Source organism: Sinohyriopsis cumingii, chromosome 4 (genome assembly GCF_028554795.1).
Source record: "Sinohyriopsis cumingii isolate HCF-2022 chromosome 4, ASM2855479v2, whole genome shotgun sequence".
NCBI classification, from domain to species: domain Eukaryota; kingdom Metazoa; phylum Mollusca; class Bivalvia; order Unionida; family Unionidae; genus Sinohyriopsis; species Sinohyriopsis cumingii.
In genome coordinates, this window is record NC_142964.1 from 100,462,150 (window position 1) to 100,486,992 (window position 24,843).

Sequence of the window (24,843 nt, forward strand, 5' to 3'; positions counted from 1 at the left end):
AATTTTTCTGTATGCAGCTTCTTTTGTAGCTGCTGTTCCAAACTTTTCCAACCATGATTACCATAGAGCAGAGGTGACAAAATGCTAGTCTGAGTTTCCTCTGACCCTTGTCACCCCATTTTTTATATTTGGACATTTATGTTTGGGTGTAGGGTCAAAGTCCATTCCCTCTCAAAAAGTTGGAATTCGCCAACACCATCTGGTGTCGGCATGGGCTAGCCACTTACTAGCCAGCCCAGCAAACTTTAATGACCTTTCATCGAGATATACCAGCATGAAATCGATAGGAATATGATTTATTTTCTCAAAAATCATGAGCATAGCATTCGTCATGTCTTTAATCCGCTGACAGACGAGACAAAAGTATGTCACTGCTGAAATTTGACCTGGATCTGGCCATTTGCATTCCAATTCACATGACTATACAAATCTCGCAACCTACATCAGAGGTCATATAGTCACGTGATATCAACAATAAACAAATTTCCAAAGTAGTTGTACACAGAATTTAGACATTATTTAGAAGTCACTTAATGTTTGTAAATAGATATAATGCACATTTAATTCTCAACATATTTATTCTGAGAACAACCAGAAACCTGTCAGTATCACAACAGGGTGGAGAAAACCATTTTTAAGAAGTATAGAGTACATGTCAGCAATGTTTTTGTTGGTGTCACATGACTACTACACTGACAAATGCTCTCTGCATAGTGAATCTGGTTTTCTTCAAATTGCTGCAACATTTACCGATTTTTGGTCGTTGTTTTCACAATAAATATTTTGAGAAGTTTTTTTTCTTCTTCATTTTTCTATAAAAATTATGTGACTTTCATTTATATGTTTGACTTGTTTTCCTACAGCAACACTAGAAATGATGTATTGTTGATATCACGTGACTTTATGACCTCTGATGTCACTGACATGTAGGTTGCAAGAGTTGTGTAGCCACATGACTAGGAATGCAAATGGCCAAATCCAGGTCAAATTTCAAGCAACGATGTACTTTTGTTTCATCTGTCAGCAGATTAAATGCATAATGAATGCTATGATCGCAATTTCTGAGAAAATAAATTATGTTCCTATCGATTTCATGCAGGTATATCTCGATGAAAGGTCATTCAAGTTTGCCTGGCCAGCTAGTAAGCGGCTACCCCATGCCGACACCAAATGGTGTTGGCGAATTCCAACTTTTTTTTATAGGGAATGGACTCTGATCCTACACCCCAACACAAATGTCCAAATATCAAAAATGGAGTGACAAGGGTCAGAGGAAACTCTAACAAAATGCCAGTCTTCTAGCGTTCAGTTTTCTTATAAACTGACCAACTAAATTTCCGTCAACTTTTCGCTCCAGCCATTTATATTTCCATGTATTTTTTAAACCTTTACCTAAACTTTTTATGTCATTGTCTCTCTTAACAACTCAAGACACCATGTTTACCAAGCATGCTTCTTTCCATGGCCATCAGTTTCCATTACACGAAGATTCATTGTATAAATTTAAACCTTTGACCAATCAGAATACACTTTATGAGAGTTATGTGCTAACTAATATATGAAACAAATAATATACAAGGGTTGTTGCAGAATGGGACTGGGCAGACCGTTTTTAAAAAAATGGATCAGAGATGACATAAAAAAACAGACTATATCAAGAAAAATCTGATTTAAGTCTGGGGAAAAGCGGAATTCTGCTTTAAAATGGAGAAAAATCATGACTCACAATTAAAAATAGGTATGGTTTCTGTAGACTGATGACACATGACAAATGAGAAGTTAAGACAAATTACAAAAAGTACATTATACTGATGGTTAAAAACATTGACAAAATCTGTACAATTTTTCAGAACATATGGGTAGCTAATATGGAATCAATAATAAACTGATGCACCAGTCAACTGCAGTATGTTTTTAAATCAATGCATTACAATATGAAAGAACTATACTGATTTGTTTTGATTTTTAAAAAAATGAATTAAGTAAATTAATTTTACAAGGATTAATCCAATCAGTTTTAAGATCAGATAGCTAATTTTATACTTTAAAAGACATAAATGTGATGGTTTAAAAACAGTGATTTATTCACAAAAGTTAGTACAAGCATAATTTAAACTAATTACTGATGAGTAATTTATCAGCTAGTTACATGTAAAAGTTTCATTGTTTCACATTCAATTTGGCTCTGAGACAATGCTTGGTTATTTCAATGTTATATCCCTTTCTCATCCCTCCAAAATAGCAGACAACCAAAAGAAAGTCTTTGAGCTTGTTGTGAAAAAGGTTTCCAAAAGCATGTTTGGAAATATATTACCCTGAAAAAGATGGTTCTGTAGATACCCTAGCAAAATCAAACACTGCGGTAGAAAGATGAACTTGATGACATACATGATCCTCATTATCCTGGAAAGTAACGTGGGGCATCAAACCTCACATCCATCACAAACTCCCACGAAGCATACACAGATAAGTACTAAAGACAAAAATACTCCAGGGGTCACACTACCAGGCAAAGTGGGTGACTAAGTCGCCTAAAAAATGTAAACTTTGCCTTCTTCTCTTAGGAAAGCGAAAATGAATTCACCCTGTGATTTGTTAAGAGGTACGTTGACTGGACATACTTTTTTAGATGCCCCCTCTCCTTAACCAAGTTAATTCTGAACTTATGTTGTAGTGACATGTATTCAACCAGCTATCAGTAGCTAGGCCTAGTTCTGATATTAATTACACTGACAACCTCACTCTTGCACATTCACAGGCATGTGTTTTGACAGCTGATTGACCATTAACCCTTTCTCAAGTAAGTTAGCAACTATCACGGCCCAATTTCTGCATGTTATCCTTTGATGATAAAAACATACACATTTGTGTTTTGAATCTTTAACAATAGTATGTAAATAGCAATTTGTGTTTTAAGATAAGAACCTGTGATCTGAATATTTTAACTGCCTCTTGTATACTATTCTGTCATAAAATTAGTTTTGAAATTTAAGTGAACCATTAACGGGGAAATAATGCAGACCATCGCTATGTCTGGGTAGTACCAGTTTATAAGATTGTCTGCTTTGTAAATCATGCAAATATATGCAGAAAAATATACAATTCAAAGAAAGCAAAGCCTAGGTATTAAACTAATTAAGATTTGACTTTAAAATGCAATTATATAGGTCAGACAATGCTATGTTGTGGAATGCTATGTTGTGGAATTCACGAGAAGCATTGTACGGTCAAAACTGCTATCTGACCTGACTCGTATTTGTGAAAATACAGAAAAAAGAAGCGAAGCAGATTCTATTTAACCAATGCATAAAATTAGTACAAGCATATAGACAAATAAATAAACCATAAGTCTGCAATGAAACTAAATATAAAGTGAGTGATTACATTATGCAAACTCCTCCTTCTAAAAACAGATGTGTTGATTCAGTTGGAAACAAGGTTTAGTTCATATACCGATTAAAGGAGTCATTTCTGTAATTGTATGCATTTGAGTGTGTTATCTATGAATAGTTATGATGAAGTTTTATCTGCAACAAGGAAATAAGGACAAACAGTACAATCTGAAGGCATGTGTGCATTTGCCCTCATGTACATGGTACAGGGGTTGTTTCAAATGGGTGTAGAGATCTTTGAAAGTGTTATTATTGTGAACTTGTAGAAGGTATACAAAAAATTCAAAACATTTGATTAAGGGTAGTTGATTTAGCATTTTTACTAACTTGAAATCACAATAATGTAATCTGGTTACTCAGATGAAATGTGTTTATAATGTAGTTTCTATCATTCTCTTTTAGAGTCATATGGCCTCAATAACTCAGAAAATTTTCTACTTGAGAATAAAGTATTGCTTAAATCCAATGTTAAATGCAAATATGAATGAATGTATATATATATATATATATATATATATATATATATATATATATATATATATATATATATATATATACACAAGTTCTTGCTTCACATCCACTTCTCCCTGTTGAGCTCTCACTTCTCCCTGTTCTGTCCACAAGGAAAAGCCACTTCTCCCTAAAATTCAAGTCAGGCTTGACCCCTGATATTCCACACTTCAGTTGAATTAATTAGTATGACTCCTACAAAACATTAGTCTCTCAAGTGACTGACACTCTACATTTCCAGAAATTCATGTTAAGACCATTTCTACTTTTTAACTGCTGAGTGCTGAATACATCTTTGATATAATTTTTAGCAATAACAAGATTTTCATACCACCTGCAGTGGTGGCCATATTGGATGAATGATCAGTACCATTTACAATTAGGACCCACCAGACTTCATTACCATTATGACGATCTATTTAGAAGGAGTAGCTATAACAAGATTTTTAAGATGACCATTGTGATCATACTGAATGTCAGATTGGTTTCATTTTTATTTAAGCTTAAACTCATACCAAGTCTTCCAGTGAAAACCAAAGCCAATAGGCCTTTCCATTTGAGACAAATAGCAATAACAAGATTTTCCAAAATGGCTGCAATGGTGGCCATACTGGATGGCAGATCAGCACCATTTTCATGTAGAACCAAGCAGACATCATAATACATCATCTCACGAAACCCCTATATCAATACGACTTTCCATTTAGGACTAGCAATAACAAGATAGCCACTGTGGTTGTCATAATGGAAGTTAGATAGCACCATTTTCATTCAAGACCAACTAGACAGTATCAGAAGTCTTCCCATAAAAACCCCATGTTAATACAACTTTCTGTTGAAGATGAGTTGTCATGTTGGCCATATTGGATCAAGACATCATATATGAAATTCTTGTAGTGAAAACCATGTTGATATGACTTTCCATTCAGGACAAGAAGCAATAAGATGATTTCTTCGATGGCTGCCATGGTAGGATAACTGGATGCAGCAGTTTCATTTATGACCAACTAGATATCACAAGAAAAGTCTTCTTGGTGAAAATGCCATGTTAACATCACTTTCCCTTCGTCAGGAGTAACAATAGCATGTTTGTCAAGATGGCTGCCATTGATGGCCATTATGGACATCAGTATGGCATGATTTTTATTTAGGACCAACTAGATATCATCAGAAGGCTTTTACTGAAAACCCTACATTAATATGATCATCCATTCAGAAGGAGCAGTGATAAAAATATTTTCAACATGGCCACTTTGGTGCCCATACTGGATGTCCAAGCAACACCACTTTTTTTTTATTTAGGACCAACAAGACCATATGATGAATGTGTGTGCAATGTTTCATGGCATCCTCCAAGTAGTTAAAGAGGATTAGCAATAACAATTTTGTGCTTATGGGTGGTAAGATGATGTACAACAGACAACATGCTCCCATAAGCTTTTCTGGTCTATGATCAGCAGAACTAACAACCAATAATTCAAGTTTGTTCCAGTCAAAATCAACATCCATCATCTGCAAAAAGAGCAGTGGAACAATCATCATAAATAGCCTTTTTTGCAAATGAAAACAAATGAAGTTGTTTGTTTATTGTCAATATTTTCATGTCAAACAATCTTTAAAAAAATACCTGTTAAAACCAGTGTTCCATGAGGTTTCAATATGCATCATATGTACAAGTACCTACAAACAGTGTATTTCATCACTACTTTTTATGTGTGACTGTAAATAAATTCTAATTTTGATTTAGAACAAAATTACAAAAAGGTTTTCATTTATCTTTAGGAACAAATGTCAAAACTTGTTTTTGTTTTCTTAAATTTGTTTTATCAGTAAAACATTAATGCTATGATTTTCATTGGATGATCTAGCACACTTCAAATGAAATACAATAAAGAAATTACAATGCTTTATTTCCTTATAATGACTGAATAAAAAAAGCCAATTAAATACAATGCTTCAAAAATTACAGCCATTACATGTTTTGAATCAAAACTTTTACAAACTTCAAATAGCCATAAAGATTATGGTTGACATATATTTTTCACAAAATTTCTAATCAAATGAAATAAGATACAAAAATTAAATTCTTTTCCTTTAGATCACATTTGTCAAGATTCATTCAATGAAATTAAGGACATTAAATCCTTCTTAGTTAAATTGCAAAATTCTACAAATGCTCAAATAATGTCCAAACACAAATTCAATGAGCCCTAACTTCATAGAATATGTCAATAGCGTGAATCAGAACAAATCAATATTTACACTAATTAATACACTATATGGCATTCAGAGAAAAACAGTTCATTTATTTTGGGTGTCTTTTTACTTCTCTGCTACCTCCCAAAGTCTCTCAGATTTCTGGGTCACCATTTTGAGTCTCCAACCTTCATCTGTGTATCATTAGTAACCTATACCAGTTCCATGTATGCCCATCATATGCATTAACTTCATGCAAGCATTTCTGTAATTTTTGCTCTTCCTTGAACCTATCTCTGGTGTGTTGACTGAAGAATTTTAAGTTCCAACAAATTTTGGAATACTCTTCTCCATTATGAATCCTTTCTATGATAACAAGTTCAAGCACCACTTGGTTCCCTTACTATCCATGATCACAGTTGCAAATGGTTATGATAAAATATGTTACATACTTTAATGACGTTAAAAAAATATTTAAAACAGTGTTTGATTGGTCAGTTTAAATAATTTGACTGCCTATGACTCATGACAGTGACCTTTATTTCTTATGAAGGTAGGATTTGCATGCCTTGAGCATTTTTTATTCTAACTCCCTTATTTTATTTGATACAAAAGAACATGATAAAGCAAAGCAGGTCTACTTTTAATTGATTGTAACAATGCAACAAACACATTTACAAATTGCAAACCAAGACAGAGCACTTAATTAGATTCTTACAAAGTACCCATGGGCACCAATGTATCAGTCAATTCACTCTTGTCACAACTGAACAGAAGACATTATATCACATTTTTGATAACAATGAAATCAAATTAAAATATGAATGTGAAGGAAAAAATCTCTGTGCACAAGGCTTCCTTTACTTGGTATTTATTTTTTAGGGTCACCATCAACAGATATTTACAAGCATATTCACTGAAAATAATTTATTTGAATAATTATTATTTACAGTGTATTGAGACATCTATTTAAAAGGAAAAATCAATCAAAATATGATTTCTTATTAAAATTTGCAAATTTTATTATATTGATTACAAATTTTCCTGTACCTACAGACACTTTCTATGATAAGACTAGTGACTTATGTAGCTTTCATTTAAAAAATTTATTTAAGTTCAGCAAACAGGGAGCAATTCTGAGGCATCCACACCTGAATCCAAACTAAAATTAGATTCATGAGTTATGAAGGTATGCTATAAAGGAAGAGAGGTATAATGCAATATTGTTACGTATATCTGATTTAATTCATATTTATTTTAATTTAATTGTTTGTCAGTTTCAAACTTGTATTATATTATATGCTATTATAGTGTAAATTTATTCACTGGGGATGGTATTTTTCCAGAAAATTTGACCTGAATCATTCTTTTCATAAACACCAGGTGCTGGCCTGGATGCTGACCTTGATTCAAAATTAGTAAACAAAGTTCTATTTTTATTTTAAAATGATTGGTTGTTGTCAAAGTCATCATGGAGCTTTGGGTTTAAGATGTAAACAACTTTTTTTAATTTTTTTTTTTATTTGTTAGAGAAAATTATTGGTCTAATCATGGCCATATTCTGTATACATGATATAAACATGATCATGTGATCCCCCCATCTGATTTCAAAACTTCGGGGAATTTTGAAACTGCGTCTTATAATACAATATAACCTTTGTTTTAGAGAGAGAGAACTCAGTTTTGGGCTCTTCACACTGATGTCAAGTTAATTTGTTGTAGCCAGATTTTGAGTTATAATTTTCTTCAGAACAGTTGGATTTCAAAAGGATTAATTCTTTTTTCTCTGGAAATATTTTGAGGAGTGGTCACACAGAAATTTTGGAAAGACACTGCTTACAAATTTAATTTGGATTTCCAACACCAGAGTGCTGTTATTTGTATTTATACAAGGAACTGTAGATAAGCACAGTACTGACTACAGCATACATCATCATCATCCATCTTGGATTTTCCATCAGGATTCGAACTTGAAATTATTAGAACATTTGTTAAAAAGCTTGTTGTTGTCACTCTTTCTGTGTTACTGTTTATTTGAGCCTAAACACATAACAATATGATCTATCTGAGCAATACTCAAACATGGCACCAAGAAATAATCTTGGAGTCAATTTTTACCCTTACATTTGTTATGGGTAGATGGCCCAAAACATCGAAGACATTGACATCCAAGGAAGTAATTATGAAAATCTATGCTGTCAGAGGAAGACTATTTACACCTATTCCTTAACAACTTGGTACACAAGTGGGTAATAAAACACAGGCCACAGTTTAAGTGAGGGTGCAAGTTATAGAGGGATAATAATAAGAAGGGGATGCCATCCTGGCTGGACAGTAACAACGAGATCATTAGGGGAGAAAATGTGTTAAATACATTAATACTCATTTTATATTTGCAATGGGAATAACTGTCCATGAAATTCTCTTCTGATGAAGTTGTTCTCTATTTGTAAAATTTACCATTATTTTCAAGATAATCAACCTTTGAAAAATCATTAAGAACATTACTCCAAGAGGTTTTAGGACACGCCCACATGTACTTCCAAAAACCCTGTATGACATCATTGCTTTCTGCATATGAGTATTCATATGTTCAAGTATTATTATTGTATCACAACAAAACAAGACTTCCTTTTCTCAAAACTCTAGGGACAGTTTATTACTATCAATATTGAAACTATTTTTTAAAAATATTGCTCCTGCAATTTTATTGCAAGTAACAGTGAAATTTCTACTCCTTGAGCAAACCTCTCAAAATATCTTTAAAACTTGCTTTTCTATAATGAACTTCATCTCTGAAACAAAGCTTTTCATGCATTAAGTACTCCTTTAGCTTTGCTTCCCTATCAATCACTTATCACATTTGCAAATTAGTAGGATAAAGTACAGTTTAATGTTAGGGACTTTAATTGTGTTACCCACATGATAATATTTATAAGTGTTCAAATGGTCATTTGAAATCAACTGACCTGACACACTATTATTACTAGCTCTTTCATGGTTTGTAAACTTTTTAACATTTTTTCTCTTATGATATCCAATTTATTTGATTTCACACAAAAGACATAATTAAAATGATAATACAAAGCAGGTCAACTTTTCATTGACTGTAATGATACAAGCAATACTTCTGCAAATTGGTGATCAAAACACAGTCTATACTTAATTAGGTTCTCAGAAATGTTCACTGATAAAGCTGTGACAGTAGAATGACACTTGTCACATATGAATACAAGAGGCCATATGGTTGTTTCGGGTTTAAAGCCCTTTTTCAGTGCATGATAGCTACACATGGTGGCCAATATAACTGCTATAGGAAGAACCCATGGAAATGAAGAACCACCAACCTATGGGAAGCATACCCATATTGGCTTAAACTGAGACCTGAACCCAGACGGACAGAGGTAAGATGGCAGTGATCAGTAAAGGCGAGTGCTTTAGACTACTCAGCCACCAGGGGCCCCTATAAGAGGCCATATAGCATTTATGATTGTTTCAGAGAGGCCAAAATTAAAAGATTCAACTAAAACACAAATATCACTTTATAAAACTTATCTAATTCACATTAATTCCTTAAAGTGCTGCCACCAGCAGGCATTACTGATTTTTATGGATTAAAATATAATCAAATACAGCTATTTACAGTGTAATGAGATTAATTTTGTATTAAAAAAATCAAGAAAATATATGACTTCTTATTAAAAGTTATGAATTTCATTATGCTGACAGATTTCTGATTTTTTGAAAAAATGAGTGATATATGAAAGTTTAATTTTCAAGTTTTGATTGTTCCACAAATAGGGTTCAATTGTTTTGGAGGGGGATTGGGGGGGAATGGGTTCCACACCTGACTGCATTATAAATGGATAGGCAAATTATCCAGGCACAATTTACTGAGGAAGAGGTATGTAATTTAACATTGAAAATATGTAAATGCACCTGACATTCTTGATCGGTTTCTTCAAAACTGTGTAAGCCTGGTAGAAAATAATTGAAAGAAACTGACTAAGAAGACAATAGGAAGCAATTAGGCAGAAAGTACATAAAGCAAAAGCACAGTGGTAATCATTTACTTAATACCTCTACCTGTAGTGTTAACTGTTTGACATATTACCTGAAAAAGAAAAAGATTATTAAGAGATACAAGTCACATGACTTTTCTAATTACTTATAATTGCCAGGATATTTTGTCATAAATTAAATGTCAATTAGTACCCAATTCTGTGAATATGGTGGGGAGAGGGCAGTCACAGCTAGATCATTTTATGCTGTGTTTTTAAATCATAGTTTGTAGAAAATAAAATCCATATATATAGATAGATATATATATATATATATATATATATATATATATATATATATATATATATATATATATATATATATATAAAAAAGATTTGTACCCACACAAAAAAATTAAATCCACAGAAACAGGTCAAAGATGAAAGAATCAAAAGAAGCATTACCATATCAATCCTTCAACCATATCAACAAAAAAATATTAATTTCTGATTGGGTTGGTCACTGTAAAAAATATCTGAAAATCATCCAGAGCAAAATATGTATTCTTTATATCTTCATCATGAATAGAACTGTAATGGACGATTTCAAAAACAGAAAAGACTTTCCAGTGTTCTCCAAAAATGTCAGTTAGTACCACTAAGTTCACTGCATCAGTATGGGTTCAGAAACTTTTAACATGACAACTTCTTGCTTTTGAAATTTTCTCAGTCATTTTAGAAGTGGTTTGCTACTGACTTATGTCTTTTTATTTTAGAATATAACCTTTGAGGCAAGAAAGTTAGTAGATATATATAGCTCGTTTGCAATGAAAAGAAATGCTGAAAATACAGGTTAATGCAGTCAAACCTAACAACTCCAAAAGGACTGTATCATGAACTTTTTTTCTTAATTTCACTATCAAAGTAAATTTTTATATAAAAGATGCCTTTTCATTAAGGACAAAGCCTTTTGGTCCTTCAACAGCTAATTTCGCTGCAGCTTGGTCTGAACCCTGCACTTTCCAAATGGTACACCAAATGCCTGTAACTCAGTCTCACCTTTTGGGGCCTGATAAACCCTCCCATCATTCCTTGTGAACTGGTTTTCCAACAGTCTATCATTTTCATTCTCCATTTCATACACTGAAGAAAAAGAAACAAAAACACTGTAAGAACCAGTCAGACAACAAAGCGAGAAAGATCAATAAATTGCAGGATTAAATCCAAGTCTGGTGAAGCCATTTCATTCATGGCAATACATTAGACATAAATACATTAGTACCTTCTCCATTCAGTGTAAGAGTAGATAAGCAAAAATCTAAATGATATAAAATTATAAGGTAATGTAATAATTCAAAATGAAAGGATCAATATGCTGGCTTTGAACATTCCTGTGATAAAAAGACTAGAAAATTCCACAATCTGTTTTCAGTCCCTGCTTCTTTCACTAACATTAAACAAGAGACCCAAGAAGCCTGACATTGCTCAATCAGTATACACTGGTCTATAAGACAATGTAGTAGTATAAATGAAACATGTCAGGATAAATTCATTTAAATGTACTTGATGGGAAATGAGTATCACTTGAAGCACAAATTCTGGCACAGCAGAACATTCATACCAAGTTTAAGCACAAGTGTTCCATACAACCCTGTCTGCTTAATTCGTGTAACTGACTTTATAAACTTTCATGCTTAAGTGGCTGATAGAGACGTGACTGGAATTCCTTACACCTACATAAATATTGTCCTATAAGTTTCAGTTCAATACAGAAAATGAGCTGAAGATAATGTGATTTTAAAAGAAATTTTAACACAAAACATCATTTGATTACAACCATGAAACATGTTTTCTTCTTAAGCAAGACTGAAACTCCAAGAATATTGGCATATCAACTTTAGACCTATTGTAATATTGCACCCAAATTTCAGATGAATGCAGCAACAAATGTAGAACACAAGATTTTCAAAAAATTCAAAAACAAAAATTAACAGTGTTTACAATGGTGGACTGTTTTCTGCTTAAGCTGATGAGACCAGCAAGACAAATGAATTCCCAGCATATCAGCACAAAAACTTTTGACCCATAGTAATACATGTCATGTATTATATTAAAGTTTCCATTGAATGCACCCATTTAACTATATTTGTTATGTTCAAAAATCTAGTGCAAAACATTACCATTGCTCAATTTCATGCTTATATGAACAAAGGGAAATTCATGTGGGAAAAAGTTAAAGATGTATAAGGTTCAATGAAAGAAGTAATATAGTCAGCAGTTAGCAGTATCAGGTTTCTATTTAACAAGAAGTTGGGGTTGAGAATTTTGGTAAACATCAATATCATGACAAGTTTGAGGGACTCATGAATTCATGATAGATCTGGGTAACTGGGTCATATTCTTCTATCTCAACCTCATGTAAAATCTGGCTAACTGAGGTATATGAAATGCTGGTTCAGCACATTTAGTTATGGTATGGTCTGTGGTGGAAGGGGGCTGTCCTTAATTTAGTAATGGTTAGCCAATCCAGTTCTGTATATAAGGGAAGCAGGCATTGGTGTGTGATGCAGTATATATATATATATATATATATATATATATATATATATATATATATATGGCTCGAATTTAACACAAATTTCTTTGTAGCCAGAAGGACTAGTATATTGAGAAATTTACTATAGTCTGATAATACAAACCCGTTTGTTTGTACCCCCCTTCCGATTTAAATAACGGAAATCTTTAATGTCATAAGAAGTGCAAGGAACTTGGTCAATTCATTCATTGACTTATAGTTTCTAACCTGATTCTGAGTAGAGAGGCCCTAACACCGTCATCTTATGCGCGTTTCATTCTTAACGGAAGTTTTCAGTGTAATAGACAGACATGCTCGGATCCATTTCTAGTTTCTGGACAAGTCCATTTTCAGCAAACGAGTGTATCACGATTACAGATATACATACATAAGTCGTCTGCTTGCGATATTTACAATGTCGAATCAAGCAAAGGAAAATGACAATTACGCTTTTCATGTGGATTTAACAGGCGGTTTAATTTCTATGTTCATGTATGCAGAGGGATATAATTCCAACTCTCAACGTTATGTAATTTACGCAATTATTCAGCATTTGCCGAACAGGATGAACTGTGTCATTATGTTGTCTGAAGGATATAAACTGGCCTATAGTGTACACAATATGGCGCTGTGTTAGTATGGAAAGTCCGTTAAGCATGAAATGGTGCAGGGTATGCCAGCATTAGTGCCATTCTGGTCACAGTCAGGTTAGAAATTATAAATCAATGATTCAATTGACTTAGTTCTGTGCACTTTTTATCACATTAAACGTTCTCATTTTTTAAATCGGTAGGGGGGTACAAACAAACGGGGATGTAGAGTAGGACTATAGTCCTGCCAAATCTTAAGTCTGATAATACAAAGGACAAAGCACAAAGGGGTGCTTTGCTGAAAATCGACTTGTCCAGAAACTGGAAATGGATCCGAGCATGTCAGTCTATTACACCGAAAACTTCAGTTAAGCATGAAACGCACATAAGATGACGGAGTTAGGGCCACTCTACTCAGAGTCAGGTCAAAAACTATAAATCAATGAATGAATTGACTAAGTTCCTTGCACTTTTCATAACATTAAAGGTTTCCATTATTTAAATCAGTAGGGGGGTACAAACAAATGGGTTTGTATTATCGGACTACAGTACTGTTCACAAAACAATGTCACACAGCTTTCATGTATGTTTACCGATTCAATTTTAAAGTTTGAACAACCCGCAACAAAACTGGCTGTTTTCTGTGTGTTTGTTTTTGTGAATTGCCTACACCAGTTACACCACATAACGTTCCTTTCCTCATTATAATTCAGCCATTCCCTGTCTTTTGTCCTTTTCTTCTGAAATTTTCCATCACACTTTTCCCTATCATAAGAATTATTCCTCATCATTCTCATTCAACTTTTGCTTTTTTTCCGGTGGCTGAACACCTTCTATCAAATGCCACATTTTGCCTGTCAGATAAGGAGGGAATTGTGCCTTATTTTGAAATACGAGATGTTATAGCTGACGCGAATTATTTAAAGCAAGAAAAGGAATGGCACAGTGTCCTTTATATAAGAAAATCAGAGCACAGAGCAAGAAACACGTTTCAAAACACGTGTCTTTGCCTCCTCCCACAATTAAATGGCCTCTCCCTAACAAAGACTTAACTTCAGTGGATGTTCAAAGCAGTGGCTATGAGGAACTAACCAGAGGAAGGATAGAGATGGACTTAATAAAGAGAAAAAAAAAATATTTAAAGATGTACATACTGGAAAGATGAATAGTATTAGAGTGGACAACTATATCAGGAAACCATGCAGCTAAATGAAATTGTATAACTTGGACAGAACTTCAGTATGTGTATATATTTAGATATAAACAGTAATTTGCCAAAATGACATAGTCTTTAAAATGTAATAACACTGTGCTCTCTTCACCCCGAAGCCAAAAGAAGGAAACCCGCAGGTCAGAAGTGGTAGGAAACACATGGGTAAGATAAAACTGGTTTCTTGCACTATATAAAACAAACCATATACATTTTTCAATTTATTGTCCTGCTTAGGGACTTACCATCTGAAATGTGTTCTTTTCTTCTAAAAGTCTGAACAAGATTTTTCAACCTACAGTCCATTCTTTCCTTTCTCTTCCCCCCACCCCCACCCTCCATTGTGTAATAAGTGTATAGAGGAAAAGTCTTCAAACCAACAACATACATAAGGACAGTTTCTAGCAGCTTCTGGTCAGTGTCAATTGTCATGCTTCAATGTTTAAAAGAAAAAAAGCATAAACTGTTGAATGAAAATATTTCCTGTTGTCAAAAAACGTTACAATACTAACAAGATACTAGTTTTGTGGAAACTAATTTTGGACTTGTGATATGGACTGAGAAATGTAATGAGGTTAAGTTGTGATATTATCATGTAAAATTTGTTTGTAAAGGCATATAAAGCAAATTATGCAAAAAATGTAACATTCAATATTAATCTTTTAATGCAGCAAACAATGGAAATCTGTCGTAAGCAGCACATAACAATGTCATGAAAGCTCTACTCAAGTGCAGGCTTTCTTTTTATTTTAAATGTTTTAAAGAGAGAATTTGCTTTTGACAACCCATGCTGCAATTATCAGAATTCGTCTACTGGCAAAATTTAGAAATTTAATCAGTGTTACGCACATTTGTGCGTCAGGGACGCACGCGGGAGAAAATTGACGCACACATTTTGTTACCGTGCGGTGTTTTGATGCAAAGGATTTTCATAATATGATCATGATTTATTTAATACCCAATGCATTGGACGATGGATGGCATCATATATACTTCGAGTATAGGCACTGACTGGTTCCCCGCTTTGTTTGCTCCCTGCCTTGTGCTCCTCTATTCGTATAGCAAAGTGCAACGCAGGGAACGTATAAAACAATGAACCAGACTAGCATAGGCAATGTTATGACGGAGTAGCTTCCCCTAAATTCGTGAGCTTCTCGTGATTTCCATTGAGCTCAGCAAGCTGTTCTAGATATTAAAAATCAAGCCTCACTGCACTAGAAAGTGATTGCCAGATTAAAATGTCGATCACTAAAAACATTAGCAAAGAAAGTAAAAGAAGCAGAACACAAAAGTGTAACTGTGGATCTAACTTTAATAAAAAATGGAGAAAATTATTCCCTTGACTGGAATATTCATTATGATTACCGGTGTGACTTCTGATCGCGTGATTGCCAAGACTGCAAAAGTGAATAGTCCTTTGGAATGAATTGCCCACTGAACTTAGACACAAAGACACAGTGATCACAACAAAATGTGTGCATCAATTGTCTCCAGCGTGCGTCCCTGATGCACAAATGTGCATAAAGGGAAACACTGCTTAATCCGAATACATTTATGCGTAAGGCATAATTTAGTAGGGTAAAAAAAGCTTGACGATTACGCCAAAAGCATAATGGTTGGCATGTATGTATAATGCAATGGTTACATATTAGTTTTGTATGCCTGCAGATCATGGTTCTGACATCTAAGATGGCACATGGAAGGCTGAATGCATTAAAGGGTAGAGCCATATCTGTTGGTCTGAATGTGTGTGTGATTTGGACTTTTAACATACCTTAATTCCAGTCATATAGCTAAGATTTCTGCAATGTGTCAGTTTATAGTGTGTGTGTGTGTGTGTGTGTTTGTGTGTCTGTGTGGTTTAAGATTCTTAATGTGGCTTTAACAATTTTATTCAGTCATATCGCCACGATGTCTAATGTCTGACAGTTTATAGTGATGTCTAGCATTTGGGCATCATGCCACAGACATGCATCATGTCCCACCCAGTCACATTATCCTGACACCAGGCTGACCAGTCCTAACACTGCACCTAGCGGCAGTTTATAGTGATGTCTAGCACTGGGGCATCATGACGCAGACACGTAGCATCATGTCCCACCCAGTCACATTATCCTGACACTGGGCCAGCCACTCCTAACACTAATCTCCATGGCACATGGAATATCCAATGACCATGCAAGGCAGCTGCTAGTACCAATGTTATAAGTCGGCTGGGGTTTCAACCCATGACCACCTGCATCTGAGCAAGATGCTCTAACCACTCAGGCCACCTGAGTGGTCCACATGAATGTGCATGTGTGTGACTACTGAACTGGATCTAGTGTCAGGTGTCATCATAAAAATCCAGTTTACTGGACAAAGTAAAAATCCAGTTTACTGGACAAAGTGTCCAGTTCTCAGACATGATTTTGGTCTTCCATAAAAAAAGCTGAACAATTTTTAAGGGGGGTCTGGGGGGGTCCTCCCCAACTGGGTCTTGAGTGGCAGTGCCCTTGATCCAGAGGGCCAAAGGCCCCCGACCAAAACACATTTTACACTCATAAAAAGCTGCTCCAGTGCAACTTGTGATCATAAAATAAACCAAAATAATCATTTGAAAAACTAATAAACTTAACAAAAATGTTCAACTTGAGTTCAATAATTTCACAATATTTATAGTCACATGAATTTGTTCTCCAATACTATTAATGCTTTAGTTATTTTATGTGCATGTCAGTGTTCACATCGTAATTAAGTCACAATAATTTTCTTAATTTTTGCAGCCAATATGTTTTACTTCTCTCTTTTCATAACAAATCTGTAAAATAAACACTCAAGTACATCAACTATATACAAATAATCCCATAGATTCACTCGTCTTTTTCTCCATTTGACACAACCTGTTGATATGCCAGTTGAGCTCTTTTTGCGGCTTTGGCAAAGATTTCTTTAGTCTTCCTTTTTGTCAACACTGGCTGTTTCGGGCTCAATGTGCAATTGTTTCTTTTCCTTGCTAATGACAGCCTTTTTCCTTTCAAGCTGGTGCTTGGCGACATGCAGTGCACATATTCTGACAGAGTGCTACATCTGTTCTCTCATGCAAGAAATCTTTCTTCTTATAGTAAACAACTGCACTTTTTCCAGATACCTTCTGAGCTTCAATATTTCCATATGCAGCTTCTTTTGCAGGTGCTGTTCCAAACTCTACCAACTGCAATTACCGTAATTCTGATCTTTATTGCAGAGGTCAAAAAATGCCAATCCTCTAGCATTCAGGCTTTTTAACAAACTGACCAACTAAATATACATCAACTTTTCGCTCCAGCCATTCCCATATGTTTTATAAACCTTTATCTAAACTTTTCGTGTCATAGACTCTCTCAACAACTTGGGATGCCATGTTTTGCAAGCATGATTCTTCTTTTCATTGCCATCAGTTTCCATTACACAAAGATTCATTGGATGAATTTAAACCACTGACCAATCAGAATACTCTTTACTAGAGTCGTGTGCTAACTATGGAACGAATAATTTACAGGGTCGTTGTGGAATGGGAGCAGACAGACCATTTTTGAAAAACCAGATCAAAGATGATATAAAAAATGGACTGTATCAAGAAAAATCTGATTCAAGTAAGGAGAAAAGCAGAACTCCGCTTTAAAATGGAGAAAAATCATGTCTGGGTTCTAGACACCACATTGGAGGGCATTTGTCGTATACAAGTGTATATTAGAAAAATTATGTACCATGGTATACTGTTGTATTTCTGAATATACCATGATATGTACCTCTGTATACCCATCTTATATTAGGGATCAACAGTTTAATGTTCAGGGTCAGTTACTTGCCATGTTGTTTTTTAATTTCTGTCTCAATAGCTGAAAAAATATCCATTATTTTATTTGAAAATATTAATTATCTTGAGAAAAAAAGTAAATACAATATCTCAGCTCAAAAGAAAATAGCAGTCCCACCCCTCAAAAAATTTATATGGTCAGCACATTATAGTAGATGAATTAGCAATGTTAATGTTAATTTTTTTTTAAAAGCTGTAATCTATAACCAGGGATCGTCCTGGGCTTCGCCAGTGTCGCAAATTGCGATATTTTTTTTCCTTATTGGCGACAAAAGTATCCCATCTGGCGATTTTTTTGGCGACAGACTTTTTGGTTATTTAATTTGTACATACAATCATGGATTTGGACTGGATAAATTAAAAGGGAGAATGAAAGGAAGCCACAAACTTGACTAAGCAATGCATTGGAATCAATCTGTTACACAAATGATCCTTTGTTCGTATTGACAACCCCATCTTTAGAGTGCATTGTTACATCATAATCTGCTTATGCTGACATCTGGGCTGAGTACTGTATGCTATGATACAGTCAATCATGCTACCGAACTATACCTACAACTGACCGACTTCTGAAGATGCGAATAGAACAGATACAATTAATTGAATGTCCTTCTGTTGTTTTTTTTTTGTTTTTTTTTTACATATACCAATACAATAGTTTTGCTGAACCTTCATAGAAAACTGATAACCTTTGAAGTACCGACTATTGCATATAATTACAAAGCAAATGGAAAAAATCTCAATCACAATTATATCTGTCGACAGTGCAGCATTTTACTCATTGATCTTTTCCTTTTGCCATCAATCCTTGTTATGGCTGCAGAGACTTAAACTCCGCAACAAGAAATAGCAAGAAAAAAACAGTTTTGCATAATTAATAATAATTATTTATTTCTCAAAATACAGGAGTGAAAGAATCCCTAAATTGGGTGTGAATTTATGCTTATATATACGGTCCAATATTGCCAGGTGTTGACTCATGTAAGTTTCATTCGTGGGAATGGAGATCTTTGCTTGTCGAGAAAATTTATACAGCATTCAGTGATCATTCTTGGGATTTAGGAATCAATTCACTTCAAGCTTTGTGAAGCTAGCCATAAGGGGGGGGGGGCTGCCGAGAGACTACTGGTGTCACCTGTCAGCACTGTAGACTGTGAACGTGGATTCAGTAAGATGAACCTCATAAAAACTGACATCAAAAATAAACTTTGCATTTCATCTCTCGAGAATTTAATGAGAATCAGCATGTACAGATGTGAAAAATTAGACTTTGAAACTGCATTCAACAAGTTGGCAGCACTAAAATCGCAACGGATCTTCATATAACACTTTGTAACATTTTGTTAATGCTTATTGTAATTAGAGTACTAACTAACCCATCTTTTGTAATTTTCATTGCCTGTTACATTAATAGACTAAATTAACACTTCAAAAAATATTGAGGTTGGCGATTTTTTTGGCGACAGCTTTTTAAAAGCCAGGACCATCCCTGATAACTAAAGTGGGATAATTAAGCTTACATTACATTTGACACCCTGTGAAAGACATGCTAGCATAGAATATTTTGCTGAAAAAATGGGAAATGTTGACACGAAGCCTACAATTCACAAACTAAACTACTGATATAATAGGCAGGGAAATTTTGAATGGGATGCCAACACTCTGGCAAGATATTTATCAACAGGGCCAGTAAACAAAAAATACACTCAACCTGAGAAAATATATAGAATTCAAACAGAAGCCTGTAAAAAAGCTTAGAATAATTCTCAATCATACAAAAGAAATACATGTACAGTGTACTTAATGTACGTGTGTGATTTGGATTTTTAATGTAGCTTTAACATTTTTTCAGTCATATCGCTATGATGTCTGCAGTGTGGCAGTTTATAATGATGTCTAGCACTGGGGCATCATGCCACAGACATGTAGCATGTTGTCCCACCCAGTCACATTATCCTGACACCAGGCCAACCAGTCCTAACACTAACCTCGAAATGTGGAACACCAAGCGAGGCAGCTATTAGTACCATTTTTGTAAGTCTTTGGTATGACTCGGCTGGGGATAGAACGCACAACTTCCCGCATCTGAGGTGGGCGCTCTAACCACTAGGCCACCGGAGTGGTGTGTACTTAATGCATTAGCATGCACTAGGAAATAACACCAAATTTTTTCTTCTTCTTAAATTCAAACTTTTTCCAAAAATTGGATTCACTCTGAACATCCAATCTGGCCAACAAGCTGGCATACATCACATGAGTCAAACATATGATTAAAGGATCTAAAGTATAATTATATTTCAAATATTCAAAATTCATTTTTAACCAATATAACTGTTCTGTCAAAAAAAAAAATATGTCAATTATATAGTCATCAAGTAGGAAAACATGATGTGAATATTAAATTTGTAACAAGTTTACTCAAGAAGTTCTGTCCATTCCATATTGACGGAAACTATCGAAGTACTGGTTCAATGAAAAAGTACCATACAATGCACTATAGGAAAAACAAATATCACTAAACTAGTATGCTGGTAAAAGTGCACACACTCTAATATATATCCACAGATCTGGATTAAGTGTCAGATTTTAGAAACCAGTGGTGGGCATTTGTCATTATACATATGATATCCACTGAACTGGATTAAGTGTCGGGTGCTATACACCATAGTATTGGACATTTTTCATCACATATAATGACTAAAGTAGAGAAACACACAAAAGCAAAAAAAAAATATCATTGTCATTCAAGGGTTTAATCAATACAATTAAATATATGTAATAAATAATACTGTCATCACATATTATACTGCAGTGGAAATAGTGTGCCTGAATGTGATGTAAACGAGGCCCAATGTTCCCTCCCACATGTGATAAGAGGTGACTAACAATAACAGAAGCCACAATCTCTCAATGGTTAGTGTGTCAAAGTAACAACTTCTAGAGTACAGGTTCAAATCCTACAAATTGCCTCAGCTATAAATAACCTACCTGTTTTTTGCTGTGCCATAAAACGTACTTAAAACAAATCATTTTAAATTGTTCATATGAATAATTTTATGGAATCTAATCAAATTACATGTTATACAATCTCTTAATTCACTGGTTCATAAAAATAGAGATATACAGTATACTAGTTTCTTCCTACCGGTAGTTCTCAAGGTTCCTTCATCTTCAAGACTAATTAATATCACCACTTGGATTACCAAAAGAGATAGCTAAAAATTTCTTGTATAATGATTGAGACCATCTTACCATGTTCTTGCTCTTTGTGATGCATTTCTAGCCCCTGCTTTCTCCTGAACTCCTCTCTCAGTAGACGTATCTCCTCACTGGGTGCTGGCTTCTGGTCTTCCTCATCCGTTTCCCTGCAAATAATACAAGTGACAATGCCAATTTATGAAAGCTTCTGAATGTGTACAAATTCAAACAAGGCAACCAATGGGGAAAAGCTGGAAAATGTTTCCAAAGAACACGTTTTAGCCTGCAAGCAGGGTTATAATGTGTCAGATGATTTTTTAAAACTTAAATACAAAATGCTGAAAGTGTTCAAATGATGGCCAATACAAGAAACACAACAGTTCTGTCTTCAAACCAGTAAATGCAAGCTGGCAAAAGAAAGAAATCTCTAAATGCCTCAAAATTAACTTTGTAATCCTCCTTGTGTTACTGTTCTGTAATCAACCCTTCCTTGATAACAACATGCATTTGGAAAGCAAGTACAAGTTTGATATATTTATTCTCTGATGTACTAGAAATATGCTTTTGCTCAGTCTTTTGTTGACCAAGAGATGATGTAAAGGATATCCATGTCTTTTGAATAGATATGTGGGAAACACTGCATTGTAATGACTGCCAAAGCCAAGAGTGACAGTATAAAATGTTTCTATTTCATAATCAAAATATTTCCTTGTATCTACTCAAAAAAGGTTGATTTTCTTATCACTATATTTTTAAAGGCAAAAACTGGTGATTTCAATGGAATTTTTCTCCATTCTGTGCCAATGCAATTAACAGTTACATTACTACATTGATTAAAATACAAAACTTTACAATAATTTTAAGACAGTGACCTTTCAAAAATTTAGCTGATACAAACAATCCTTTAAATTGTGAATTTTGTAAAATCAATGACTGTTTTCAAACAAAAATGAAGAGATTATTATTTTCATTAACTTCCTGCACACATTGATAGTGAACATTTTTGGGGGTGGGTGTACTGCAGAAACATCATAAAGTCTACCTTGATAATCAACACAAATATGACAAAGACTGGGGATCTCAATTAGGAGTAAACCAACCAATGAATCCATGGATTTTCTTTGCTAAAAAAGCTGGTTGGTAAAGATGAGAAACTGACATACTATTCGCTGAACCTAATACAGCCTGGTTCAAAGGAAAGGACATGAAGTTTACTCCTTTATCGCACAGATGCTAATATAACCAAGAAAATAGTTTAATGGGTAAGGTCCTTTAAGGTAGCTTCAGCCAACGCTTCAAAGTGGGTTTTAATTTGAGTTCACAAGACACAAAAGAGATTCCATCTATGCATTAGTGAAATATCTGATCAGGGCTGCTAAAGTAAGAGTCAGTCCCAGTGGCCATCAGTCAATGCAATCATAGAGGGACATCTAGAACTCATAGCAGAGGGACAGTTTGAGAAGAGCCAGGCATAAAGATTGAGAATTTGCGGACCATTGTGAAGGAAAGTGCCCCTGTCGCTTGATATAATGTCCCTCGTTTGGGGTAATGTCCTAGGGTGGTCCAACAGCAGGTCAAGAACTCCGCTGAACCAAAAGTTTTGACCCCCCCAGCTCTGTGGTTGGGGCTGGGAAAATGTAAAAGGAGACTTTGCTGTTTAGCCTTCAAACAAGTCCAACAATGGAGTCCCGTAAAGTTGGAATAGTGTATGGACAGATGTAAAGACCATTCTGTGAGAACTATCTTCCCTATCCTAGACAGGCTGTCTGCCAAAATATTCTTCTTGCCATGAATGTGGCAAAGGAGGTGCACCTGTGATACCTTGTCTCCTGAGGTGTACTACCATCAATATGTTGTCAGACAAGACAATCTTGAAGCGACCTCTTATTTGGTGGACAAACCAATGATGGGGTAAGTACACTGCCCTCGTTTCTAAATCACTGATGTGGAAAGTATATTCTTAACTGGACAAAAACTGAGCACCACATCTTTAATCTGTGGCATCTGCAAACAGGTAGAAGTGGGGTTGGGGGAGCATGAGGACTCTGTCCTAGAACTGGCCCTGATTTGTCAACCAAATCAGATGATGGTGGAAATCTTGACCTATAAAAATCAGTAGTGAAGGAGTCCCTGTGCAGTTTACAAACCACCAAAGGAGAAATTGGAGAGGATGCAAATGCTGTCTGCTTAGGGGAATCAAATCTGCTACAGAGTTCAAGGGCCCCAGCAAAAAGAGATAAGGATAAATTGCCAACCTGATCTTTACTGTCAAGAGGAATAGAATTTCATCTGTTGTCCCAAGGGACATGGACTAATACTCTGTAAATGACTAAATTCATCCCCACAAAGACAAAAAAACTTGAGATGTAGTGGGTTCTGATTTCTCCAAGTTTGGCCAAGGGACCCAGCCTGATCGCAATGGACCAACACCAAGACACACCTAGTCTGAAGGTCTCGAGGCAACCACTGTGGATCATGAAATCATCAAAATATGTCATGAATGGGACACATAGTGACCTTGTAACTACTCCCATGACCTTGGTAAGAGCTGTGGGTGTGGAGGCAAGGCAAAACAGCAGAACTCCCCCCAAAAAGCAAAAGAATTATAAGCAACTTCATTGACTGAAGTAAGGGGTGGCACTTCTTAATTATAAACTGAATATTTTAAAGTCATTTAAACCAAACATCTTGATTATTTCAAAGAATGGTTTAAGTCAAGATAGCTTTTTAACAAATCTTTTCCTTCTATCCAAACTTTAGATTGGAAGAATGGTGAAATTTAAGATAAATGGTGGCATTGGGGCTCTAAAGTCTAGAGTTTGTATTAAAGTTGCACACTATTATTCAGATACACCAAGATAAACGTATGCATGCATACATGTATGGATAGTATTACACACTCACACATATATATATGCATACATATATTGTCAGGATAACAAACACACAGACATATATATATATATATATATATATATATATATATATATATATATATATATATATATATATATATATATATAATATATCAGACATCCTTAATTCTTCATGACCATTCCGTTGGCATAAGTGGTTAGAGCATCTGCCTCAGATGCAGGAGGTTATGCGTTCAAACCCCAGCCAAGTCATACCATAGACTTAAATGGTATTAGCAGCTGCCTCAATTAATAGGTTAGTGTTCGGCTTGGTCAGCCTGGTGTCAGGACAATGTGACTGGGTGGGACATAATGCTACATGTCTGCGACATGATGCCCCAGTGCTAGACATCACTATAAACTGCCATACTGCAGACATCTAAACTGAATATCTGAAAGTCACTTAAACAAGACTGAA

At 34.8% G+C, this 24,843-nt stretch overlaps 1 protein-coding gene across 3 annotated transcripts in view; it reads right to left on the bottom strand.

The window, feature by feature from the left end:
• Positions 1 to 24,843, bottom strand: part of LOC149801768 (uncharacterized) — a 274,626-nt gene that overhangs the window by 227,886 nt on the left and 21,897 nt on the right. For all 3 annotated transcript variants that reach the window (XM_089956110.1, XM_089956109.1, XM_089956108.1), the window contains exons 3-4: positions 21,565 to 21,677; positions 11,159 to 11,242 (exon numbers count right to left, since the gene is read on the bottom strand). In XM_089956110.1, the coding sequence (XP_089812236.1) occupies positions 11,159 to 11,242; positions 21,565 to 21,677 (197 nt within the window). The remainder of the gene's footprint in view (positions 1 to 11,158; positions 11,243 to 21,564; positions 21,678 to 24,843) is intronic.